Consider the following 23,075-nt stretch of genomic DNA (forward strand, 5'->3'; position numbering starts at 1 on the left):
CGTACAGCGTCCGAAATTGAGGGCGGGTCCTCTATCATCAGCGACTCCCTGGCGGTATGCGGTAGGTTAACCCCTGCCAGGAACTGGTCCATAGCCAGTTCATCCTGCACTTCCCTTGAAGTGATAGGATATGCGCCCCGGGCCAGTTCTTGTAATTCATCTGCGTAATGTTCAAGGGACTCCCCTCCACGCTGAACCGGTGCTTTCAACAAAATTCTCTCACAGTACGAGACTGTTTTAAAACGGTCATGCAGCCGGTTGCAAAAATCCATATGTGACATATCAACTGGGAGCTGTAAATTCGACACTGCTTGATAAGACTCATGATCGAGCCGCATTTTAAGGTTTTTCTTCCGAGACGAACCCCCATCCCTCATGGCGCTTATCCCGACCTCATCTGCATAGTCATTAAACCGCTCCAACCAAATTCTAGAATTTTGCCCAATATTATAGGGTTTTGGTGGTGGAATGCTTGACCGGCTATCACTCAATCGACGACTCTCCTGATCTTTTAACGACTTTTGGATCTGTTTATTTAGGTTGTCTAAAAACAACCCCTCGCCCGATGTGCTTGGTTCATCGTCACTGTAAGTAAGCCTCAGCTCCTTAGTCTACGTTATGCGGTACAGACATTATTGGATACGAGAAGTGATAAATAAAAATGTACAATATCCAAATTTGGGCGTACACTGATAATTACTGGCTGTAAGGTGGGTTAGGGTCAGCAATCTGAGGTAAAAACACTGTAGGTTAACTCAACAGACGGTGGAAAACTAATAACCGACACCAGATTAATCTCAGTGGCCGTAAATAAACCGATAACTTTCAGACTCTCTGTGAGAGAATTTACACAGACTATACTATACGTTCGCTTCGATTCAACTCAATATTTCCACAGTTTTAAGGTTCTAAAAATCCCAGTACGCCGCCACCATTTGTGAAATCTCCTCTTTCGTTGGCTCAATCAAGAAAGGGGGAATAATCGTTTCCACAGAACCTCTAAATTAATCAAAGACCACGCCGAGATTTACCTAACGTCTTCTTTCTTTTAATTAGACGGGCGCCGAAGCGCGAGCTGGAAGCTCCTTAAGTTAATCACGCGTATGAGGCAAATTCAAATTTTCTCTTTTTCTCCATACCGTCCTTCTCAAAAAAGTGTAGTTTACATCGGGGACACATGGGCATTGGCTAAATCGCGGCAACGAAAATGACGGTCACGGACGGATTTTCGGCCTCGTCACGCGGGTAGTTTAAATACGTGAATGAAGGATTACAAAATGGGTTTGTGTAATTTTCAGAATATTTACAAAGAATATTCACAAAATATTGTCAAAAAATGTTATTTTTAGTTCGTATTTTTCCGTAGAAACCGATTGGAAGACAGGATTCGAGTCTCACAAAAAGCACAGTCCAACGGGTCGAATGTTCATGGGCTTACATGCTTGCAAGCCCATATTGCTATCACACGGATTGATAACTTGCTTGGGGTGGGCTCTGATATTTACACACATTTAACACAGTAATAAAATCTAGGTTCCTTTCGTATATTCTCTATATCGGTTGTCGTTTTCATTGTTTTATGATTTTGTTTAATCGTTTTTTTGTTATTTCAGCAGCGCATACCAACCTTGGTCGAGCGTGCGTGATCAGTCTTGAAATTGGCATTCATGAGCGGCATAGTGTTGCCGACAATTCAATTCATTCTTTATTGACACAATTAAAATTTCACAATAAAACATTTACTTTCACGTTTTTAAAAAATTCTTTTGATTTTTCTTTTACTTTCATTGGGTGCTTGTGTTAGCGGCCATTTTAAAAATCTCTGTATTAACATTTATATTTTTCAGTTTAAATATCTAAAACTTAAAGACCGCTTTTCTGTAAAATGAATTCTGAATTGAATTGAAGACTGGTTCCCTGTGCCCAAAGAGCCAGGGGCGGTACTCTATGGTGGCAATAAACTTTTGAATCGAATGATCGTAGTGGATTGTCATTTGAAGGAAATGCAACTTATTCTTGCTTAATGTCTTTATTATTTTAAAAAAGAAAAATCGTGGCTCCTATCTATTTTCGTGTTAGCTTCTCTTAACCTGAAGTCACTAGAGTTAGTCACGTATTTTCTTTCAGTTGTAAATGTTTCTATGCAAAATCATTTCAACACAATCCGATAAGTAATCTAGCAATTATCAACATGATGATAGATTCCGTTAAAACACTACAATATTCAAATAACAACTATCCAAAAGCTTGCACTAACTTGGTCCACGTCTACACAATAAAACCATTCCGATTCCCAGTTCCCGTGTGTAACATTTCATGTAGTGATGTAAGACAACACCGATCTCTTAGCTCTTTAAAAAGTAATCAATTCAAATTCCGATTAATTCTACTACAGAAATACAAAACCGCCAAGCCAGCTTTCAGTACAACCATGTCAGCAAGCCCATTTTTAGAATTTCTTCCTTGTTTAGAATAACAAGCCCGCCGGTTTCACAGCATCACTAAGGGTCGAGTCCCGGAGAATAAGGCGCGCGCGCGGTCTGCGTGTTACAAAATGACCGTCCCGCTCCACACAAGTACTGAATAATCAACTAAATATTTTGCCAATCCCTGGGAGTAAAATGCCGCGTTTTTAGCTTATCTTTGTGTGTCTTTTACTCCCGTTTTTCAAACGTTAGTCCCCTTTTCCGTTTCGAGTAAAATTCGTATACGCTATAATCCGTGTTCAAAATACCGTTGTTCCATTAATTCCGTACCCATGCAACCCGTTGTAATACTAAGGAAGAAATATTTAGTGTAAAACATATAAAACTATTGAAGCCATGAGATTTAATGTAGAAATCTGACGTTTTTTAACTACAGAAAAATTTATTCGCGTGTAATCGAAAAAACAATTGGCTCTCAATATGTCATCAACATTTCCAAACTTCCACGTTGTTTTTCGCAGAAAATGATTAAAAAAAAAATTTAATCACGGGTCCCTTTAATTCGCTCGAAGGTCTATCATATTTTTGGTGATTTTCTTTGGTCACGGGTGCTTTCCCTCAGCAAAACCTAAATTTTTTACAATGTAGAACTTGGGAATAAATTTCTTGTGTAAAACATATAAAACTGTTAAAAGCCGTTCGTAGAACATATCTGACGATACAGAAAGATTATTGTCGTATGATATATTGTCGTATGTCAATTTGTAATCACCACTCCCAAAGCATGTTTTTTTTTCGCAAAAATGAATTCCTTTTCTATACATGTATTTGATCACGGCGAATCTTCGCTCGAATAGATCTTCGATATTTTGGGTGGTTTTCTTTGGCCACGGACCACACCGAACACAGGTGCCCCCGCAAAACCTATGTTTTTTTACAATGTAGAATTCTATATAAGTTGCCGAAAGTGCACTCGCCTTTATTTATTCATTAAAACTTAAGACTGGCTGTGCGTCACCAAGTTTCGACTTTGACATATTACCACGCCAAAAGAGAACAAAAGAATCCCCACAAAATTTGGGGTCACTAAAATACGGATTTGGACTCGGTAAAAGCCGGATACCGGACTTTACCGATCCATCACAGTATTTGATTGACAAGACCCAAACCCCGATTTACCGCCACACTATTTAGCGTCAAAATCGAGAATCCCCAAGGGCGGGTGGCCTTAAATCGAAGTATGACTGTGCAGTCGAACCTCATTAGTACGATGTCCATGGGAAAATGAAAAATCATCATACTAACCGAATTTCTTATTAACCATTTGTTAAAAACAATTCCATAATTATTTCAACAGACACACCACAGAAGTTTGGTATTGCATGTATGGTCAGCACCACCACACAATACACAAAGCGCAGACTTGGGCTGAGACAGCGTTTCAGGGGCCGTGCATAAAGTGCACATGCTCGTAAGTGGAAGGGGGTTTAAATAATCCATACAAAGACGTACTGGTAAGAGAGGGGTGAGCTCAAAGCGTACATACGTTTCTAAGAGGGAGGGAGTGTTAAAAGTACAAACTTTTTGCACGAAGCACAATGTGATTTTTACGAACATCCCCAATATTTGATGTGATTTCCTGGGAATTCCTCACTCTCAGTCTTTCACTGTCGACGGTACGTCATTGCGTAGCTCCGATGAATGCTGTTGAATTTTGCCGTCTTTAGACCATGTACTGAATAATTACACGCCACAGGGGGTCCTTCGTAAAAGTTTGTACACAAGTATAAAAACGTATATAGAGAGTACATGGGAGAGGGGGGTTAGAAATACCTGCAAGTCAAGTGTATGTACTTCATGCAAGGCCCCTAAATAATTCTATATAAGAAAAGCAGGGAAATCTTAAAATCATTGTAGCGTTCGGCTCTGGGAAACCAAGTCGTGGGTTCAAACCCCGTAAATTGCCGTAGTGTCCTTGCGCAAGACACTTATCCCCATTGCCTCTCTCCAACAGGTACCTGACCTGATAGATGATTCCTGAATGCTTGTTAGCCGCTCCGTGTTACTTCTCCCCAGGGAGAGATGATTGATACATACATGTTCGAGTATTAAATGGCTGGGGTAATAATACCGAAAAATGTAAGGCGCTCCGAACACCCTCGCTGGATTTAGCGCTATATAAGAATTATTATTATATTACTGAGGTGTTCGCTGAATTGTACTAACAGGTTCGTTTGTATCTAGTTTAAGCTTTCTGGAGCTATAGATGTAAATCTAAAAATTACGTAAAAGAAGTAATACAAATTCAATTGAAGATATGAAACAAATACATCTTGTAATTCCATATGGAGAGAGTTTATTAGTCAACTACACAAACAAGAACATTTTTATCATAAATAATAGGTGGACAGTACATTATTCGATGAAGCGGACAGTAGCTACCATTATGCTTTACAAGAAGTTTCCGTAGTATAAATGGATGAGGGGAATGCATTGTGTAGCGTAACCCTTTTGCTGTGAGCATGGTTGAACTTGTGTCCTAGCGTCCGCCTATATACCCTTTCCATTACTTATAAAACTAGGCGTCCAGGGACACTATGCCCACTTGGGAAGTGGTTTCAAATGCTCAACAATCTAACAATTTCAATATTCAACGCCCCCTGGTGACCATATACAAAAACCAATGACCTTGAAACTCACCACAATCATAAACATGTCAGCAGCTACGATTTTGCAATTGATTGTGATGAGAAAATATACCTCGTTACCTATTTAATATGGAAATATTAAGTTATTCTACTATTCAACGCCCCCTGGTGACCATATTTAAAACCCAATGACCTTGAAACTCACCACAATCATAGAGCATGTCTTGAACTTCAACTTTGCAATTGACCATGGTAACAAAATATGCCTAGGTACCAATGTAATAAGGAAATACTAGGTTATTCTACTTTTCAACGCCCCCTGGTGAGCATATAGAATAACTAATTTCCTTAAAAATCATCACAGTCATAGAACACGTTATAAGTTACAACTTTCTAATTCATTGTCGAAACAAAATATGCTTAGGTATCAAAATAATGTCGAATGTATTCGAAAGATCAAGGTAATTGATCAAGGCGTCTTCAAAATTTAAAAAACGTATTAGAGCGCTGATTTTGGCGAACAACAATGGCTGCCAGTCGGCCATCTTGATTCTGAAAGGACCAGATTTTGGGCTGAAGGTGTGTCTAGGGTAGATACATGTACAAACCAAATATCAAGACATTACAAGTGAACGCAATAGCCCGCTGGAACTAAAGTCTCAAGTGGGCTAAAATCACGATCAGGCTTACAACAACTGATCCGGCAGTCATAGAAATGAATGGATTACAAATTTTATAGCAGTTTACAAAAATGAACGAGCCAATTATCAGAAAAAACAATGTACAGTAAGTAGTATGTATCATTTTTTAGCCTTATTCATTATTATGTTAACTCCGACAACAATCAGAATGTGACAGCATAGGACATGCGATGAGCCCATCACCAGCCATCCAACCACACAAACCATCTGGTGATTTTCGCCATTTTTCAGAAATCTTTTCAAAAGATTAGAATTGAAGTCGTCTTGTATGCGTACGTGGGTTGTAACAATGTATGATGACTAGTGCTATACAACACTTCATGACAGATTACGCACATCATAACTTCATCATGCGCAGTGAAAAGGTTCAAACTGAACCAGAAAATTATCTGTGCTGGCTGGTTTTATAACCAATTTTACCTGGAATTTAGTTCACATCATGTGATAATTTGATTACTGCCTTCAAATGCTAAAATTTGAATTATATATGTACTTGTATCGACCTGCCGCTGTAAAATAACTGGAAGAAGAGATTCATATCACTTATATCAGCAGATTTCAATAAAATACATAACTTTTTTTTCCAAAATATCCTGTTGAAGCTGTTAGGTTTAACGTGTAGGTAGCATATTTTTCACTTCTATTCCTTGTTTCTGGTTTCCTTTATTTACTTCATTTATATTTTTTTACTACATTCGTAATTTTGTCACAAATGTTGCCTCTACTTGAAAATATATTGATCGACTTCAGATGCAATTTATGTACATGTACTCATGGGGCCAATTTGTTTGCTATAAACTGGTAGGTGGTTAATAAATGAAATTGAATTGAATTGGTAGAAAAGACTCATTGCTCAGTCCACAGATACCTTCTGTTTTTATATTGAATAAGTCAAACAAAAATTTGGTATTCTGGTTTCTTGGCTGAATCAGTGGGTCCCAAATGAACTGAGAATAGTCGCGTCAGGACTGGATCCAGCATTAGTACTACTCAGTACATAACTGTAAATACTACTCAGTACCCCTGAAAATAGTGAAATTTTGTCACCTCCAGAAATCGATGTAAGCATTTGTTGGGATTTCAAATTAATGATACACACATAAGGGGATCCACTTTTATCATCGTGGTCCATCCACGAGTACTGCTCAAGCAATAATAAATGGCTCACAGCTCATCATCCTAAGGGCTGAAGGGCTTTCCCATTGATTCAAACGAGCCAATGGGCGAAACTTTCCATGTTAATTCCAACCCCTATTTCTCTCCTAATGACACAATATCAGCTGTGTGGTTACGATTTGTGCCACCCAGAACTAACAGAACGTTACTCCCAGAACCATTCTCTGAGGATCAACATGGTTGATCCTTAAAGTCAAGATTATAAATCTGATACACAAAATAACTCAGGAAATTCTAGTACGATTACAATATGATGAATAAATAAATTGTCCATGGGCAAAGTGTGGTTTACCTTGAAAGCTAGAGGTTGTTTGAAGTAAGGGGTATTGCTTGAAAAATCTGTTCAGATGATATTTCATGATATAGACGATGAAAATAAAAACCCCTCTCAGGGCCAAGTACTGGCCCCGCCTCTGATGAATCTGACAAAAACTGGTATCATATAAAAGGCCATAATATTGTTTGCGAACTTTTATTATACTGTTAAGTTATAGGACTGATAGTTTTTGAACTATGTGGCTTAAAATATGTGTTGTCCAAAAGCACAAAAATGGCTGAAATTATTGAATTTCTAGGGTCGTCGCGGTGTAGAAAACCTAAAAGGATTAATACCCTGGTGTATTAATATAGAAATCGATGAGCTTGAAACACATCACAATCATAGAACTTGTAATGAGCTACAATTCTGCAATTGATTGTGGTTACTAAAAATATTCACTGCTACCAATGAATATGGAAATACCATGTAATTCTGCTATTGAACGCCCCCTGATGAACATATACAGAAATCAATTACCTCAACAAAACCACCCCATATAAGGAGATGTGACCTATGACAATACCGACTGATCAAATACCTAGTCTAAACTATTTCCTGACCAAAATAACCGTCTGATGAGTTTTATATTTCTTTGCTAAGTATACCATCATGAATTTCAACAGAAAATAGCAAAGCATTGGTAAGCTACAGTTCTAAATATGGGACAGCCATCTTGTGTCCGATCGACCTAATTTTTCTTATGATGATGGGCTTTTGGCCACATGTTCAATGTGTACCTCGGATCTGCAAAGCTCGGAAGTTTATAATCACTTGAAAACTTCAAATTTGTAATAAGTGCTGATTTTGGTGGAACAACAATGGCTGCCAGTCCACCATCTAGATTCTGACTGGGCCAGTTTTTCAGCGGCGGATGTGTCTGGGTAGATATACATAGATACCTGCACTAACCAAATATCAAGACAATCCATTGAAAACGTCCCGAGATGACTGGACTCTAATTAGGGATTGATGAAAAGTGAACATAATAGCCCTCTGGGACTTGAGTCCCAAGTGGGCTAAAATGAATAACAAAGAATTGAAATAACAAAAGTTAAAATTATATAAATACATAAACATAATATAAATACATAAACATGACGTTTTTAAACATTAATTTGATGTAACCTGTAAAATTTATGGTATCCACGAAAATGAACACCGAAACCAACATGAAAAATATGGGGTAGTCAACTACCTTTATGATATTAAAGCACATACGTGAGCCTTGTCTACACAAAGATATTTCAACCCCTAATGATCAACTTTTATGCAGTAACTTTGAGTTGGTCACCAATCAAACACTTTAACTTGGATTCGTAAACCCTGCACTCTGAATTAGTCCTTGCTTTTAGTCGGAGAATAATATGACTGTCCTTCCTCTGCTTTATCATAACAATTCAGAACTCAATCAGCTTGAAATCTTACCTGGGGGGACGAGGAGACCCGCTTATCCTGCATATAAGTGCACTGGGGACAATCTCAGTGTTGGAACTGTAGCGACTAATTTTGTGAATGACCTTTTTTCCTTTCTATACTACGTTTTTGACAAAGTTGAAGTAAATTCACTGCAGCAATATAAAGGCTGGCTAATGTTGACGAGCCACTTGACGCCTACCAACGCAACTCGGTTTATCACCGATTAGTGGCAACTAGTGGCCTACAAGAGGCCTCCAGCTGCTGCTCTATCGGTTCGCCACAAGTCGCAAGTCGTATCCAGCTAGTTGCCCATGTTCAGCTCCAGCCTACGGTAAGAGGACAGTTGCTTTCGATCGCAACCGACATAAGCTCATCTTCAAAGCGATGGAACTTAGCACAGGAATTCCAGCCAATCAGAGACCAAATATACTTAGTACAAATTTTAGCCGATAGTTCGCGTTATTAGTACCTTGTCAAAAACTATCAATTTTCAGTAGTTTCAAACGCAAACCAGACCTTCAGCACGGTAGATGACTGGACCGAAGATCTAGAAATGAAATTGGTAGAATTATGGCTTGAGCGGCCCTCTATATGATGTCCCTAACGCATTGCATTTAAAGAAGAATCACAGAGATGGAGATTTCAAAGAAATATAACAATTCAAAATTATTTAACCATCTGAGCCAGTTCAGTTGCCAATAATCGCAGGGAAACAACTGGTCGGATCTCATCTCGGCTCCAGTTGCTGGGAATCGGAGCGCAGTCGCCAAACGCCAGCTTTTAGAACCAGTTAAAAATCGGGAATTGGTGGAGGCAATCAAAACTTGCTTCCAATGCACCTGAACCAGGCAGGGTTTTGTTTAGTTGCTCAGTCTTGCAATGCCACCAGGTTTGAATCCAAGGGAGGACATTTGTACCCTGTCTCGATGCATTGAACCCATGAATATCAGTCCAGAGACACCCACCATGCTGTATCCAAAATGGCGATACAAGTCAGAGGTGGCTTGTTGACCACAAGGCAGATGCAGATCCAGGATTTTTTCCAGGAGGGGTTCATTAAGAATTTTAATGTTTAACTGCCTACTAAGATCTAATGATAGCTGGGGCCTATACGGCACATTGTTTGGCCAAACATAAGATGATATGGTACTGGTTGGTACTGTCAGTCCGCTTCGTCTTACATACATTCGTTCAAGAAAACGATAAAACAAGCGCCCCAAGGGGCACTATGGCCAGCCTGTCAGCTTTTCATAAAATGGCAAATGATGCATTCTGTGGGTTTAATTTGTCCTACACTCCCAGCTCAAAGACTAGTCAATTGTCACCCCGATATAATTTGCATATTTCATAATCATATAGATCTACAATGTCATATCGAACAGTTCATAACAACAATAATAATATAATATAACTTATGACTATAGTGTCAATATGTGCTTTAAGGTCGTAATCAACATGTGACATTACTCAACATGTTTTCACGATAATTAGCTATAGTCAGTGCTCATCGATAATTAATCAATGTCTCTCAAACATGTCACTAGGTGTTTGTTTGTGAGTCCTGATGTCTACAACTTGTCTGACACCTAGTTCTCACATTATACTCATGATTCTGTATATAAAGACTATGTAAAGCTATGATAATCATTCTCATTCCGGGATGCAATAAAGATTGTACATATAAGGTTTAACTGCCTTGTTGTTCCTGATGGATGGAATCCTGTACCGCTGGTGTAAATGCTAGTTCCCCAGCCAGCCCGCTGATACAACAACCAGCCGGTTACACAATCCCAGGCTAATAATTTACACAACTCAATAGTCATATAGACACAACATATTTTCTAAAATGGGCTAAAATACCCATGAGTAGACTAGGCTTAGACAGTCATAGTTAAAACACAATATTACTACAGAGCTCACTGGTATACCTTAATTTAGAAAACAAGCCAATATTGAAAAATCAATTTTGCAACTTGCATGCCTGCCATGAAATATTTAATACAGTAGTACTCGCTCACCTCGGAATTTTGCTTGCCTCGGAAAAATAAAAAATCATTTTTCATTTGTAACTGTTTTTCAATGAAAAATATGTGTCTTGCTCAGAATTGCCCTCCTCAGAAATTTGTTTACCTCAGACTGATTACCGTGGGACAAACATCATTTTCTTTGCTCACCTCTGAAAACTTTAACGACCTTCCGTGTTTTTTACCCATTTTTTTACTGACGATCTATGCAATACATTTATCCCGACATTCATTGGTCATTTGTTTTAATATGTCTTATAACAGAGTTTACACACTTCATTGCAACAAGACATATTGAAACATAGAGGAAATTATGTCTTTGAAAATACATTTCTATTTCTGCTCCTGCCTCGGAATTCGCCTACCTCGGCAAAATTTTTTCGGTCCCACGAGATCCGAGGTAAGCGAGTTTTACTATTAATGTATTTTTTCTTCTCAATATTTGCGAATATCATACGAATTACTTGCATCTAGCAATGCTATGCAATCTACCATTTTTAGCTCATTTTCGGGGAAGGAAGTGTTGAAGGAAGTCAATAGGCAATGGGAAGATAATCGTTGAGTTCTTCTCTCCGGATATTGTGTTGAGAGTTTGTAGATATCGAAGTTGTAAAGCAGCTGGTGACTCATTCATTACATCTGCTGCTGCTTTCAGTGCTCGAGACGAATTCTGTTCACCCTCTGCAGCTATCACCTGCGAAAACATGACATTAAATTCAATTCAGTGTGGAAACAACGAGTTATTTACATGGGGTGTATCATTGAACGGCTCGTTTGAAGAGGTTCATTTCTCAAGCTGAATTGAAGTTTGTTTTCACGAGTCATTCGACAAGAACCTATACTTTGATTTCTGTTCTCTATACCCCTGCAACATACCAAAAGGTGAAAAAATGTGATTAAGTGCCGATTTCAGCCATCTTGATCCTGGTCGGGCTAGATTGTGGGTATATCTAAAGTAGAAACATGTATAAACCAAATATCAAGACAATCCATTGAAGGGTCTTCAAAACTTTCCAAAATAACTGGAATCCGGCTACGGACAAAAAGTGAATGCGGGACCTCCAACCGCAGGATTCGTCGTTTCCACATAAGATTTTTATCCCTGATGCTGTTAGTTTGGGTTAAACAATTACCAGAAAACTCTAAGGGCTCTGGGAAGCATAAGGTAAGCATTAAGGTCAATATTCATGGACTAAGTATCTGATGAAATAAAAAGAGTAGCACACTTACCAATGGTTACCTCAGAAATAGTCCAGAAATAAGAAATAATTATTTATGATAATATAGCTTCTTTCATTTTGAAAACTGCTTTCAACAGACACTTTATGACAATATAGGCATTTATAATATACAGGTGAACTACATATGGTATCTAGTCGAATGAAATGCTCGCCATTTTGTGGCTTTCCCATAATAACATCAGAAGCGTCGAAATTCCATCTCCCGTCTACACATCAAAAGCACATATATAGGTCAGCCCATGTAAGTTTTGGAAACAGGGTTCCTTGTAAATGAATGAAGAAATCCCTTCGAATTTAAAATTATACGATCAAATCTATTATTATGAAACCACAACGTTTCGGCTGTTGACTAACAGCCATCATCAGGTGGAATAACCAGAAAAACAAGTAACAAAGCATATACTCAAGCTCGGGTGAAATTTTAGAAACAATATTTGATAGCCGCAGCCAGGTACCTATTTTCAACAGGTTCAATGACAGGGTCATATAAAAACATTGAAAATAGAGGTAAAATTTCCATTCATTTTACAGTGGAACCTTTTTAATACAATTCTGTTTAAGATGAAACCCATTAATTACAATCATTTTCAGCATGTCCCAACTAAGATATTTATATCAATCAAGATTTAGATAATTATAAAATTTGTAATGATCAATGATTTTGACTAGGCTGTGGGGCCTTCAACGTGGCTTTTACGCCTGGTATAAGATTTCAATGCCGAAGCGCCCATATCTGTTACATTGATGCTTGCCATGCTTCGTATGGGTTATCGGTTGGCTGCACCCAGTCTCAAAATTCAGCGTGGCACAACAGACACAACTGTTATGTCCCCATGTTTTCTTGAAAGTCTCGAGACTCCGGAGACTTTCACCACAAGTCTGCGGTGAACTTCCAAGCATCAATTAAGAGTTTCGCAATTCAATGCAATTCAATTACTTTCTTTATTTGCGCTTTATAAATTTTCATTATCAAGCTTTTCAAGCAATATTTTTTGTTTCAAGCCAAAAAAATTGTTTCAAGCTTTCAATCTATTCGCAAGCTGTTTTCAAGCGCTGAATAGCATTTTTCAAATTCAAGCCATTTCAAGCACTGCGACGAACCCTGTAGAAAGTGAAGAATTTCCTATGCTTTTAGTGTTTTTCTCAGAGAACATTGCATCATCTGTTCCAAGCTTTGGGCCTAAACCCCTGTGCATCAATTCTACTTGCTTCACACAAAAAAAAAAAACTCGTCGGTATTACCACTAAATTTTGTGCCACGATTTAACATACACCTTGGCAGACTCCCAACCAACTGTCAATAACATACGTATACCAAAAAGTGATCAGCTAGAAAAAGTATTGTGTTAGAAAAATCTTTTCTTATGGGATTTCAGATTTACGAGACCATGATTTTGTCCGCAGTGATCTGAACATAATTTAACTACATTTGGTGCATTTTTACAATGCACGATTTTGGATATTATCATTGAAATTACCTTTGCTCTTGCCTCTCTTGTGGCTTCAGCCTCTGCAGCCATAGCCCGTTGTAACTGGACAGGCAATCTTACGTCTTTACTGGAAAAAAAAACTTTACATATAAAGTAGATGATATTGCATCTATCTAAGTGAAACAGTCAATACTGGTACAATCATGCAAATATGTCTCAAACATGCGAATAATCTTGCAAAGAACTAACACCTAGGTTTTCTATTGTCATGTGAAAAACAGTGAATCTCGACAACACAACCTAAACATGCAATGCCATTCCAAGCCTTAATTATAGCCTGTCAAATTGAGAGTGAATGGTAATTTTCCCCAGACGTCTGGGATAACTGCTTCAGAATTCCCAAATCAATAGGCCGCATCGTACTTACATCTCAACACGTTCAACCTTTATGCCCCACTCATCAGTTGCACTATCCAAACATTCCTATGAAGAAAATGTGATAAAGGCCTAGCCTATGTAGCTAAGAAGAGTGGATATGACAATTCTCTCATGCACAGATACTGTTTCACTTGACATAACAACAAAAAAGAGGAAGTAGCATAAATGTCTATACACACAATCTTAAATGGCAAATGGCACAGGGGATCAGTAACCAGGTGCTCAAATCAAAATTCCTACATAACTGCCTCTTAACAAGCACTAGCAGACAAAAATTATTAATTCTTAAGAAATTTTATTTTTTGCATTCGTGTACACTGTAATAGGTGTAAAGTCGATAAAGATTAATGGATATTTAGTTTAATTGCCAAGAGGATTTCCAATGATGCTCGTGAAATGAATAAAAAGTTAATACAATAGGAATAACCTATTCAGAGAAAATTTTTTAAAGATAAGATCAAACATTAGAACTTATTCATTTTCTGCTATCCCATTCACCAAAAATACATCCATGTTTGCCCATATGACTCTGAAGTGAATGTTTGAAGAAACATATGAATACTTGAAGTCATTTACAATTTTCTAATCAATTATCCCAAGGAACCTAATTTTGTGCTGGCATGAACAGCACATCGTCTGCAGGCTGAAAATGTGCTACAGGGCCAATGTCACAATTCTGTGACTATGGCGGTTGGTAGGCGTCACACTACAATATTGGGACTATGGCAGTTGAAGGGTTAATTAAACTGGTCAGAAATAAGGGTGAATAAGTGTGAGATTTAACTTACCCTGTAACTAAATAAAGCAAACTAGCCCAAAAGATCTATGGTTTTCATAAAGTCTGGGTCTAGGGACCATTCATTTATCAAACAGACATGGGGGGGAAGGGCTATATCTGACGTGTACAATGGTGATATCTTTATTGTACAAGGAATTTCTGATACCACATGCTACCCATAGACCTATATACAGCGATGTGTAGAGAGGCTCAAGCCAATACGCCAAAAACTAGTGATTTCATTATGGTACTGAATGCTACCGACCTTATATCAATATAAAATCAACGATCATAAGTATTTCCTCGTTTTGTGAAAACCCAATGCTTCCAGCCATTGCCTATGAATACACCTATATGCATGCATACAGGGGGAGGGGGGCTTAAAAAATCAGAATTTTATGTGTATGTAATAAATGAATGGTCCCCTATGAAGATATTAAACTCAAATCTTTTATTTAGTTTCTACTCATCAATATTGGTGCACATTTGTTTCCATTGAGAGCTTACACAATAAACCCGAACAACTTTTTGCACAAAGGCCTTTGTTTAATAAGGTTTATGTTAAAAAAGTTTAGTTTTTTTTTTCTTAAAGTGATAATCACCTGATTGTGCAATTTTTCACATGTCTTTGACCAAAAAATCAATTTTACAATACAATTAGTATTGTTTTTTGAGTGCTTGTTTAAAGACAACCTAGTAGGTGCACGACGAGACATGGTAATTTTCAACCGTGTTTACTTACATTTCAACGCGTTGTACGATAATACCCCAGTCGTACGTCGCATCATAAAGTGTTGTCTACGTTAAACATTTACCATGTAATCAGTGACACAAAAGTGATGAATCAGGAATAAACAATTTTGACCACTCGAACAAATCAGTCAACAAATAATTTTCCAGCTAGATGCAATAAGATCAATAAGATCTCCAAATTGAAAATTAAAGGAAGTTTTTATTAGCCACAGCATTTTGATAGCAGGTTGGAGCTATTTTTTCAATTATCAGTTCAAGGGGAACTGCAGTGAATTTTCTAGTAACCACATGCGTTTAAAATACTTATATTAACTCATCTTTTGGAAGGTCGAAAAACATTTCATCCATATTTCAAACTAGGGGTCCAGGGACACCATGCCCACCTGGAAAGTGGTTTGAAATTTTCAACAATCTGACAATTTCAATATTCAATGGCCGATGGTAAACATATACAGAAACGAATGACCTTGAAAGTTACCATAATCATAGAACATGTCTTAAATTTAAATTTTAAATTTTGCAATGGAGTACCCGCACCGTTTTTGTGACAATCGAGGATTCCACCAGGTTCACTAGTAGCTAATCTACTTAAAAATTAATTTATTGTAAATTTGCTAGGCCTAATGTAAGGAGTCTAGAAATTCAGTTATATGAAAATAAACTAATTTTTTACAACTGTCTTATACAACCGAGTGTTTGCTACGCCATCTGGTGGGAGAGCTGGTGTTGCGGGTTCCCCATTGATTTTATTAACAGGATATGCCTAGGTATCAATATACAATATGGAAATACTAGGTTATTCTGCTATTTAATGCCCCCCTGGTCACCATACACAATAACCAATTACTTTGAAACTCGCCACAATCATAGTACATGTCATGAGGTAATATTTTGCAATTAATTGCTGTTACAAAATATGCATAGGTACCAATATAAATAGACAAATTTCATATGATTCAATATTCAACTCCTCTGGTGGCGAAAACAAAAAAATGGATAATCCCAATTTCATGTGAGATGTATCCTATGACAAAGCTAACAACTATAAAAAAATCAAGATAAGTTAAAACCTGTTGATGTTTTTCCTCAAAAACCTATTTTCCATCTACGAATGATGACAAAAGGTGGGCCAACGATTGCATGACAATCAACTGATGGAAAAACCCATCTAGTATGTTAAAGAATGAAAGTTTCCAAAGTAAACCCATCAAAAATTAGGCCCTTCAAAATTGATACCTTGTTTCTCATCCAAACCTCTCATGACGAGGGCGGGCAAATTTTTTGTTTATGAGCTTTTTTAAAATAAAAAAGTGGAAATAAACTCGTATTTCCATATTTTCCAACGAGACGAGGGCGGGAGGTTTTTCTTTTTAAATAAAAAAAAATATTCCTTTTACAATACTTAAATGAGACGAGGACGAGTTTTTTTTCTCTTTAGAGACCAGATCCATAGAAAGTCAAATGCACAAGACCAAGAATGTACATTTTGCTTATTTTCTTTTATTTAAAACATCTAAACTACAAAATTTTAAACAAATGCATTTTAAAAAGGCATTTGATCTCTAGGATCACATGCCCAATCATTTAGTGAATTGCTGGGAATGTCATCCTTATCATATGTAAACTCCACACACAGTCGTACTAATTATCGCCAAAAAACGATATGCACAAAAAAAAAACGACTGTACAACTTTCTTCCATCACGCGCGCGTGAGGTGTTTTTATTTTATAAAAAAAAAAGAGACGACCGTAACTAATCTGTTGCGGGTTTCGGACTTTATCATTTTCTTTTTATTTTGGCTATCGGGAGTGACGCGATTTGATGAGAAACAAGGTATCAATTTTGAAGGGCTTTACATATCATTAGGAGGCTACAGGTGTTGGGAATTCAGGGCAAAAATGACCTTTTTGGGCAATAAAAAGGTCACAGGACGGCAATCCTGTGCCCAACCGACCCAAGTTGACATAGGTGGATATAGACGTATGTGAAAGATCAACATAATAATTCATTGAAGCATCTTCAAAATCTCTCTTGAAAACTCTAACTAGATGAGTCGGTAAGCCTCTGATGCCTCCGCTTGAAAGCTACGTCTATACTAGACCAATTCCTCTAACTATCAGGTAATGCTGTCTATATCAATTGAAAACACTGGGTATTGTAGCTAGATAGATATGTGAAAAAAGTTTTAGATATTTACTTATTGTTTTTGAAAGCAGCCACCTGGTGGCCAGAATTTAAACTACAGCAACCTGAATTTATATTGGAATGTACCTCGGACCAATTCTTACTTGTCTACCAAGAATTAAAAATGGCTATCTTGAATCTGACTGGGCGAGTTTTTGGTGTGTATAGACCAGAGCTGCCAACCTAGATTTTATCTTTTGCTGAATTTATTTGGTGTAAATCGGATCACAAATATTTCTAATATTTTGTTCATAACTTTTGAAGAGGAGGCCGGTGTCGGCATCAAGGTGTGTAAGGCTGTACGTACGGGTAATACTGGCGCTTACAACAGGCTCAGCATTGATGGTGTATTTATGTGCGAGTAGATGTAATGATCTGCTTTACCGCTAAATCGGCGTTCATCACGCATGATTTTAAAAAATTATATTATTCAGAGTATTTAAATATTATCATGATAATTATAATATTCTTGAGCAAGCGAATAACATCTGTGGACCTATTTCATTGAGGCGTATCACGCAATCTGAAAATCTTCCCATCCTGTCACGTGACTTCATTACTGCATCTTGACGATAGCTTAGGTTCTCATTCTTCGAACCAAAAATCATTATTAGGGCAAATTACTACAAACAAAATTTGTGTTCCCGTTTTCTTACACCGTACTAGTGCGTAGACTACATCTTCATCTTAGTACAGATGGCACACTAGGACAGTGTCATATTGAGAGTATAATTTGAGTTGACAAGAGATTTTGAGAGATTTAAGAAAGAACGATGCAATTTGCCATTAAAACGATTAAGTCTTCCGTAACTTATCAAATTTTTCAGTATTCTCAGGTGAATAAAAATCTGTAACAATTCTTCTAAAAACAGAACACCGTATTTTCACACAATATTCCGGAACAGTTTCGGAAAAATCAGAACGGTTGGCAGCTCTGATAGACCATTGTATTAACTAAATATCAAGACAATTTATTGAATCATTTTCAAAACTTCCCAAAACAGCTGGATTTAGTCTACAAACCGATGGATGAAAAGTGAATGCAACAGCCCGCGGGAACATAAGTCCCAAGTGGGGATATTGACATCGACAAATTCAAGTTCTTGAATTACTCGTTTGATGGCGCTAGTCAGAACCGGAAATTGGAACCTAAATCCCCCATGTTCTAGTTCATTTGCAATAAAAATCTCTCGCTTCAAGTTTTTAGTTAGCGATATTTTACTTACCATACAACGGCACGCATAATCCTTTGAGTATGATATCCTGACAATGTGTTGAATTTGATAAAACCTCACTTCGTACGCTAAAGATCACTAGAAATATCAAAAAACTACCAAAAATAACAAATTTAGCGATGACGCCCGAAGCAGCTAACGGAAGTAATGACTGGTGCCGGGTGTCATCACTTTGTTTTTGAGTTCAAGACTCTAAGGTAAATTTTACACTGATAAATATGAAATAATACTATGAAATAAAATTGATTTTAGAAGGACTAAACTCGTAGATTCATAATAAAAATATGAAAAGTACCAGGACTCGAACCAACAGTCTTAATTGGGCCATCAAGTGCTGCCACCATGTGATACCTGGCAACCAGTCTTTACATCGTCAGCCGTTGCAAAATGTTTTTTTGATAATTTTAGGACATTTATAGTGATTTCTAGCCTTTGCAGTGAGGTTTTATCTTATCCAACGTAGCAGTAGGATAACCTATTTCAAGGATTATGCGTGATGATATATAGTAAGTTCAATATATCGCTCATAGATATATCGCTCATTGAAAACTTGAAGCGAGAGATTTTCATTGCAAATGAACTAGAACATGGCGGATATAGGTTCCAATTTCCGGTTCTGACTAGCGCCATCAAACGATTAATTCAAGAACTTGAATTTGTCGATATCCCCTATTGCAATGAGAAATGGCAAACTAGTAGGAAGCTACAGGACTCGGAATTCGGGCCAAAATTGACATTTTTGTCCACTTAAAAGGTCATAGGACGGCCATCTTGAGTCCGATCGACCCAATTTTTATGGGCCCAGGGGGTTTTCGAATATAATTGAAAAAGATCAAGGTAATTGATCAAAGCGTCTTCAAAAAGTTCAAAAACATGTAAAAAGTGCTGATTTTGGTGAACAACAATGGCTGCCAGTCGGCCATCTTGATTTTGACAGGGCCAATTTTTTGGCCGAAGATGTGTCTAGGGTAGATACATGTGTAACCCGAATATCGAGACATTACATTGAAGCGTCTACAAACCTTCCCAAAATAACTGGATTCCGTCTATGGACGGACGGACGGACGACGGATAAAAAGTGAACGCAATAGCCCGCTGGGACTAAAGTCCCAAGTAGGCTAAAAAGGAGAGGTTAAGCAGAGTCCTAGGGCCGCCGCCATGACACGAGAAATGGGGAGAGTGTAACTTAGTACAATGCTGTGTATTCCTTTGTTTATTCTTTGTGTATTCATTACATGAAGCCTGACAACATTTTGAAAATGCAGCATTTGAATGTATATTGAATATTGTCTAGTGAATATAGTCATATAATGATTACGAGATAGATGGAGATGACACTGGCAGCTAAGCAGGAAAATTGTTGACAGCCAGATTTTTAATGAGTGTGTATGACACTCAATTATGTGAGTGGCTGGACTACATCATCAATGTTTAAATGCCTCACTTTGTGGAGTTTCTAATATGACAGCTCCCAACCACATTACATGCTACCGATAGCCATATAAGTTTCCTTGTCAGAGTTAATTTGAGATAGAAGTTCAGGAGTTTGGAGTAAGAAACTGGACGCTTAGATATGCGTTATGTTTCAAATAAAGAGAGATAACGGAAACATGATAACACAAACAAGAATCAGAATTTTGGACTCTTGAACTGAGTCATGGGCAATTAAGACTTTGACCAAACTGTCAAACTAAATGTTACCTGCATTGCAGCGCTGATGCTTTCTCTTTCCGATAATATCTCTGAGAGATTCCTCGTTCCAAGTACATTTCTCAATGTCGTCTGCGCTAACAATCGAGTTGAATGATGCGCATCTTCAACATTAGCAACGGATATTGTAGCATTTGACACACGGTAATATACAACTGCATCAACCGATACTGTGACACTATCACGAGTTAGTACCTACAACGAGACAATCAAACATAAGCCACATTCACACTACCACTAGTCAACCCTTTCGTTACGTTATGTGGTGACTTGCATTTTCATCAATAATTTTCATAACACCAATTCGCCATCTATCGCAAAACTTTATTAACTTTTCAGCTACTATGCACGAACAGTTGTTTAAAAACATATTTTGTAGATCAATATTAATTAGTATATTTCTGATGGAATAGAATCATAATAGAATAGCAGGCTATGTATAGATAGATAGCAATTGGTAGGATATCCGAACTTTATTAGAGCTTTTTCTGTAAAAATAAAAGTTGTGTTAATTAGGTAGCGACTTAAATAATAAAATCAACAAGAAACAAAATTCTTAGTATGGACTTTCCTAAATTTACATGAATGTTAAATCAGCATCAAAAATAAATATTGGTACTCTAGAGATTAAGCAGAACAAATGAAAAATATAGCTGCAAAGCAGCGACAACGGGTTTCTGCCTCGCTGGTTTAAATTTCGCACTGGGAAGCGCACAAAGATTGCACCATATAATTCTTATCAGTTCATAACATGCGACTATATTGAAAGAGCGGGACACATATCCGGGATATGTGGATCCACAAGGGCTAACACGTAAAAAGTACTGATGTACGTTAATTGTTTGGCGCTTTTATAGTTCCGTTGGGGAGTTGCATGAACTAATCGTACCCGTTGGTATATGGCACCATTGTGTATACTTATACCATGTTTTTGATGTGATCCAGCTTTGAAATCGAATTAAACCACCTGTACTCAATAAATGCTAATTGATTTCAACATGCATTCGTGAAGCATTTTGATAATATCGCATCATTAAAGATCTTGATTTGTTCTATCAAGAACTCAATCTTATTCTGATGAAATGACGTTAAACAGAGATAAGGACATATCTCTGTTAATTCGGTAAAAGACATCTGTTTTATTGAAATATTTGAATAGATACATTATGTAAAGTTCTAGATCGCCAATTAAGCACTATTATCAATATTATTATAAAATATAGCTGCCAAGCAGCGATGACAGGTTTTCTGCAAAGCCATTCAGAATGATGGGAATTGTAGTAAATTGAAATATCGATACATAGAATAAAATGCATTGACAGATTCAAACCTAATATGCTGTGTAAACGTCAAATATGATTCAGCTTTGAAACCGAACATACGTGGACGTACAATCACAAATATTAATTTATTTGACCAGGCATTTATTTTGGCATTCAAACACCATGATACTGTATTATCACCATGCTTAAAAATGGATCTGCCCTATTAAGAACTCATCTTAAGCACCTGCTGAGTCGATAGATTGAGTGAATTTACAGATAAGAACGTACTATGATTTAGAATAGATTTAAGAAGTTAATGTTTTTATTGAAATATTTGAATAAATACATATATTGTAGTGTAGATTCAATCAATAAATTATGAATTGATCTGATCTGGGTTTCTGGTTGATGTTGATTTTGGCTTTTATGGATTACAAATTCTATAGTGATAAACAATTGATACCTGCAACATGTGTGTAAATCAAACCTATTCCACTAGTTGCGTGTGTTTCCTAATTAACGGGAGAGTCACTCATGATCCGAGTTATTAGAAAAATAATGTTCATTTAGTTATAGAAATTCATTGCCTTTTTGGAAATTCTGTAATAATATTTGTTCTGTCCTAATTTTTATTACTGTACGAACCAATGATATGCTTTGTAAATATGATGTAATAACATAAATTTGAATTTGAATTAAATTTGAACATGAGAATCAAGCATAACTTGTGTTTTTTCAACTTGTCTTTTGTTAACAGTTCCAGAGTTTCAATTACAATCAAATCCAAATTGGCTAAAAAGTACATAGGACTAAATGAAATGAACGGTTAGTTACTGCAAACCTATTCCAGTGTTATGTCGATCGTGTTGAATCACTTTCCTTGAGTTGAAAGAATCAGATCTTCTATGGTGCAACATCGGTCGAAGAGAGATATCTTGGCGTTGACTGTCCTTGACATTGGAATCAGCATCATACCCATTTGAACTGCAAAATATTCATACAACATGAAAACCTACAGTACATGTATACAGTAATCAAACTTTCACCGATGTTGGATATTTGAATGAACGTTGGGCTTATTTCAGTATTCTAAAGCAGGAAATAATAAGCCCAATAAATAGGCCCTATTCCCATTGGAACAATTGTATAATTCGTACAGCAGCACTTATCAGTCAAGTATGGAGAAATCGGTATACCAAACCTACGAAGAGCAAAATGTACAGGGCTACAATGATTTCTGGTATACAAGCCGTGACCACATGAACGTTTTGGTTTGACTATTAATGTCAGCAGGTCAGAGAAGGCCTGGCCAAATTTAATCACATGGCTC

The 23,075-nt window shown here is 37.2% G+C and overlaps 1 protein-coding gene across 1 annotated transcript in view; it reads right to left on the reverse strand.

Annotated features, from left to right (window-relative positions):
- Positions 1–4,776: 4,776 nt before the first annotated feature.
- Positions 4,777–23,075, reverse strand: part of LOC141909283 (band 7 protein AGAP004871-like) — a 61,362-nt gene continuing 43,063 nt past the window's right edge. Inside the window, exons 5-8 of the mRNA XM_074799675.1 lie at positions 20,472–20,675; positions 13,809–13,864; positions 13,430–13,508; positions 4,777–11,404 (exon numbers count right to left, since the gene is read on the reverse strand). Of these exons, the coding sequence (XP_074655776.1) occupies positions 11,213–11,404; positions 13,430–13,508; positions 13,809–13,864; positions 20,472–20,675 (531 nt within the window). The 3' untranslated portion in view covers positions 4,777–11,212. The remainder of the gene's footprint in view (positions 11,405–13,429; positions 13,509–13,808; positions 13,865–20,471; positions 20,676–23,075) is intronic.

The sequence above is a fragment of the Tubulanus polymorphus genome, chromosome 7 (genome assembly GCF_964204645.1).
Source record: "Tubulanus polymorphus chromosome 7, tnTubPoly1.2, whole genome shotgun sequence".
NCBI lineage: Eukaryota > Metazoa > Nemertea > Palaeonemertea > Tubulaniformes > Tubulanidae > Tubulanus > Tubulanus polymorphus.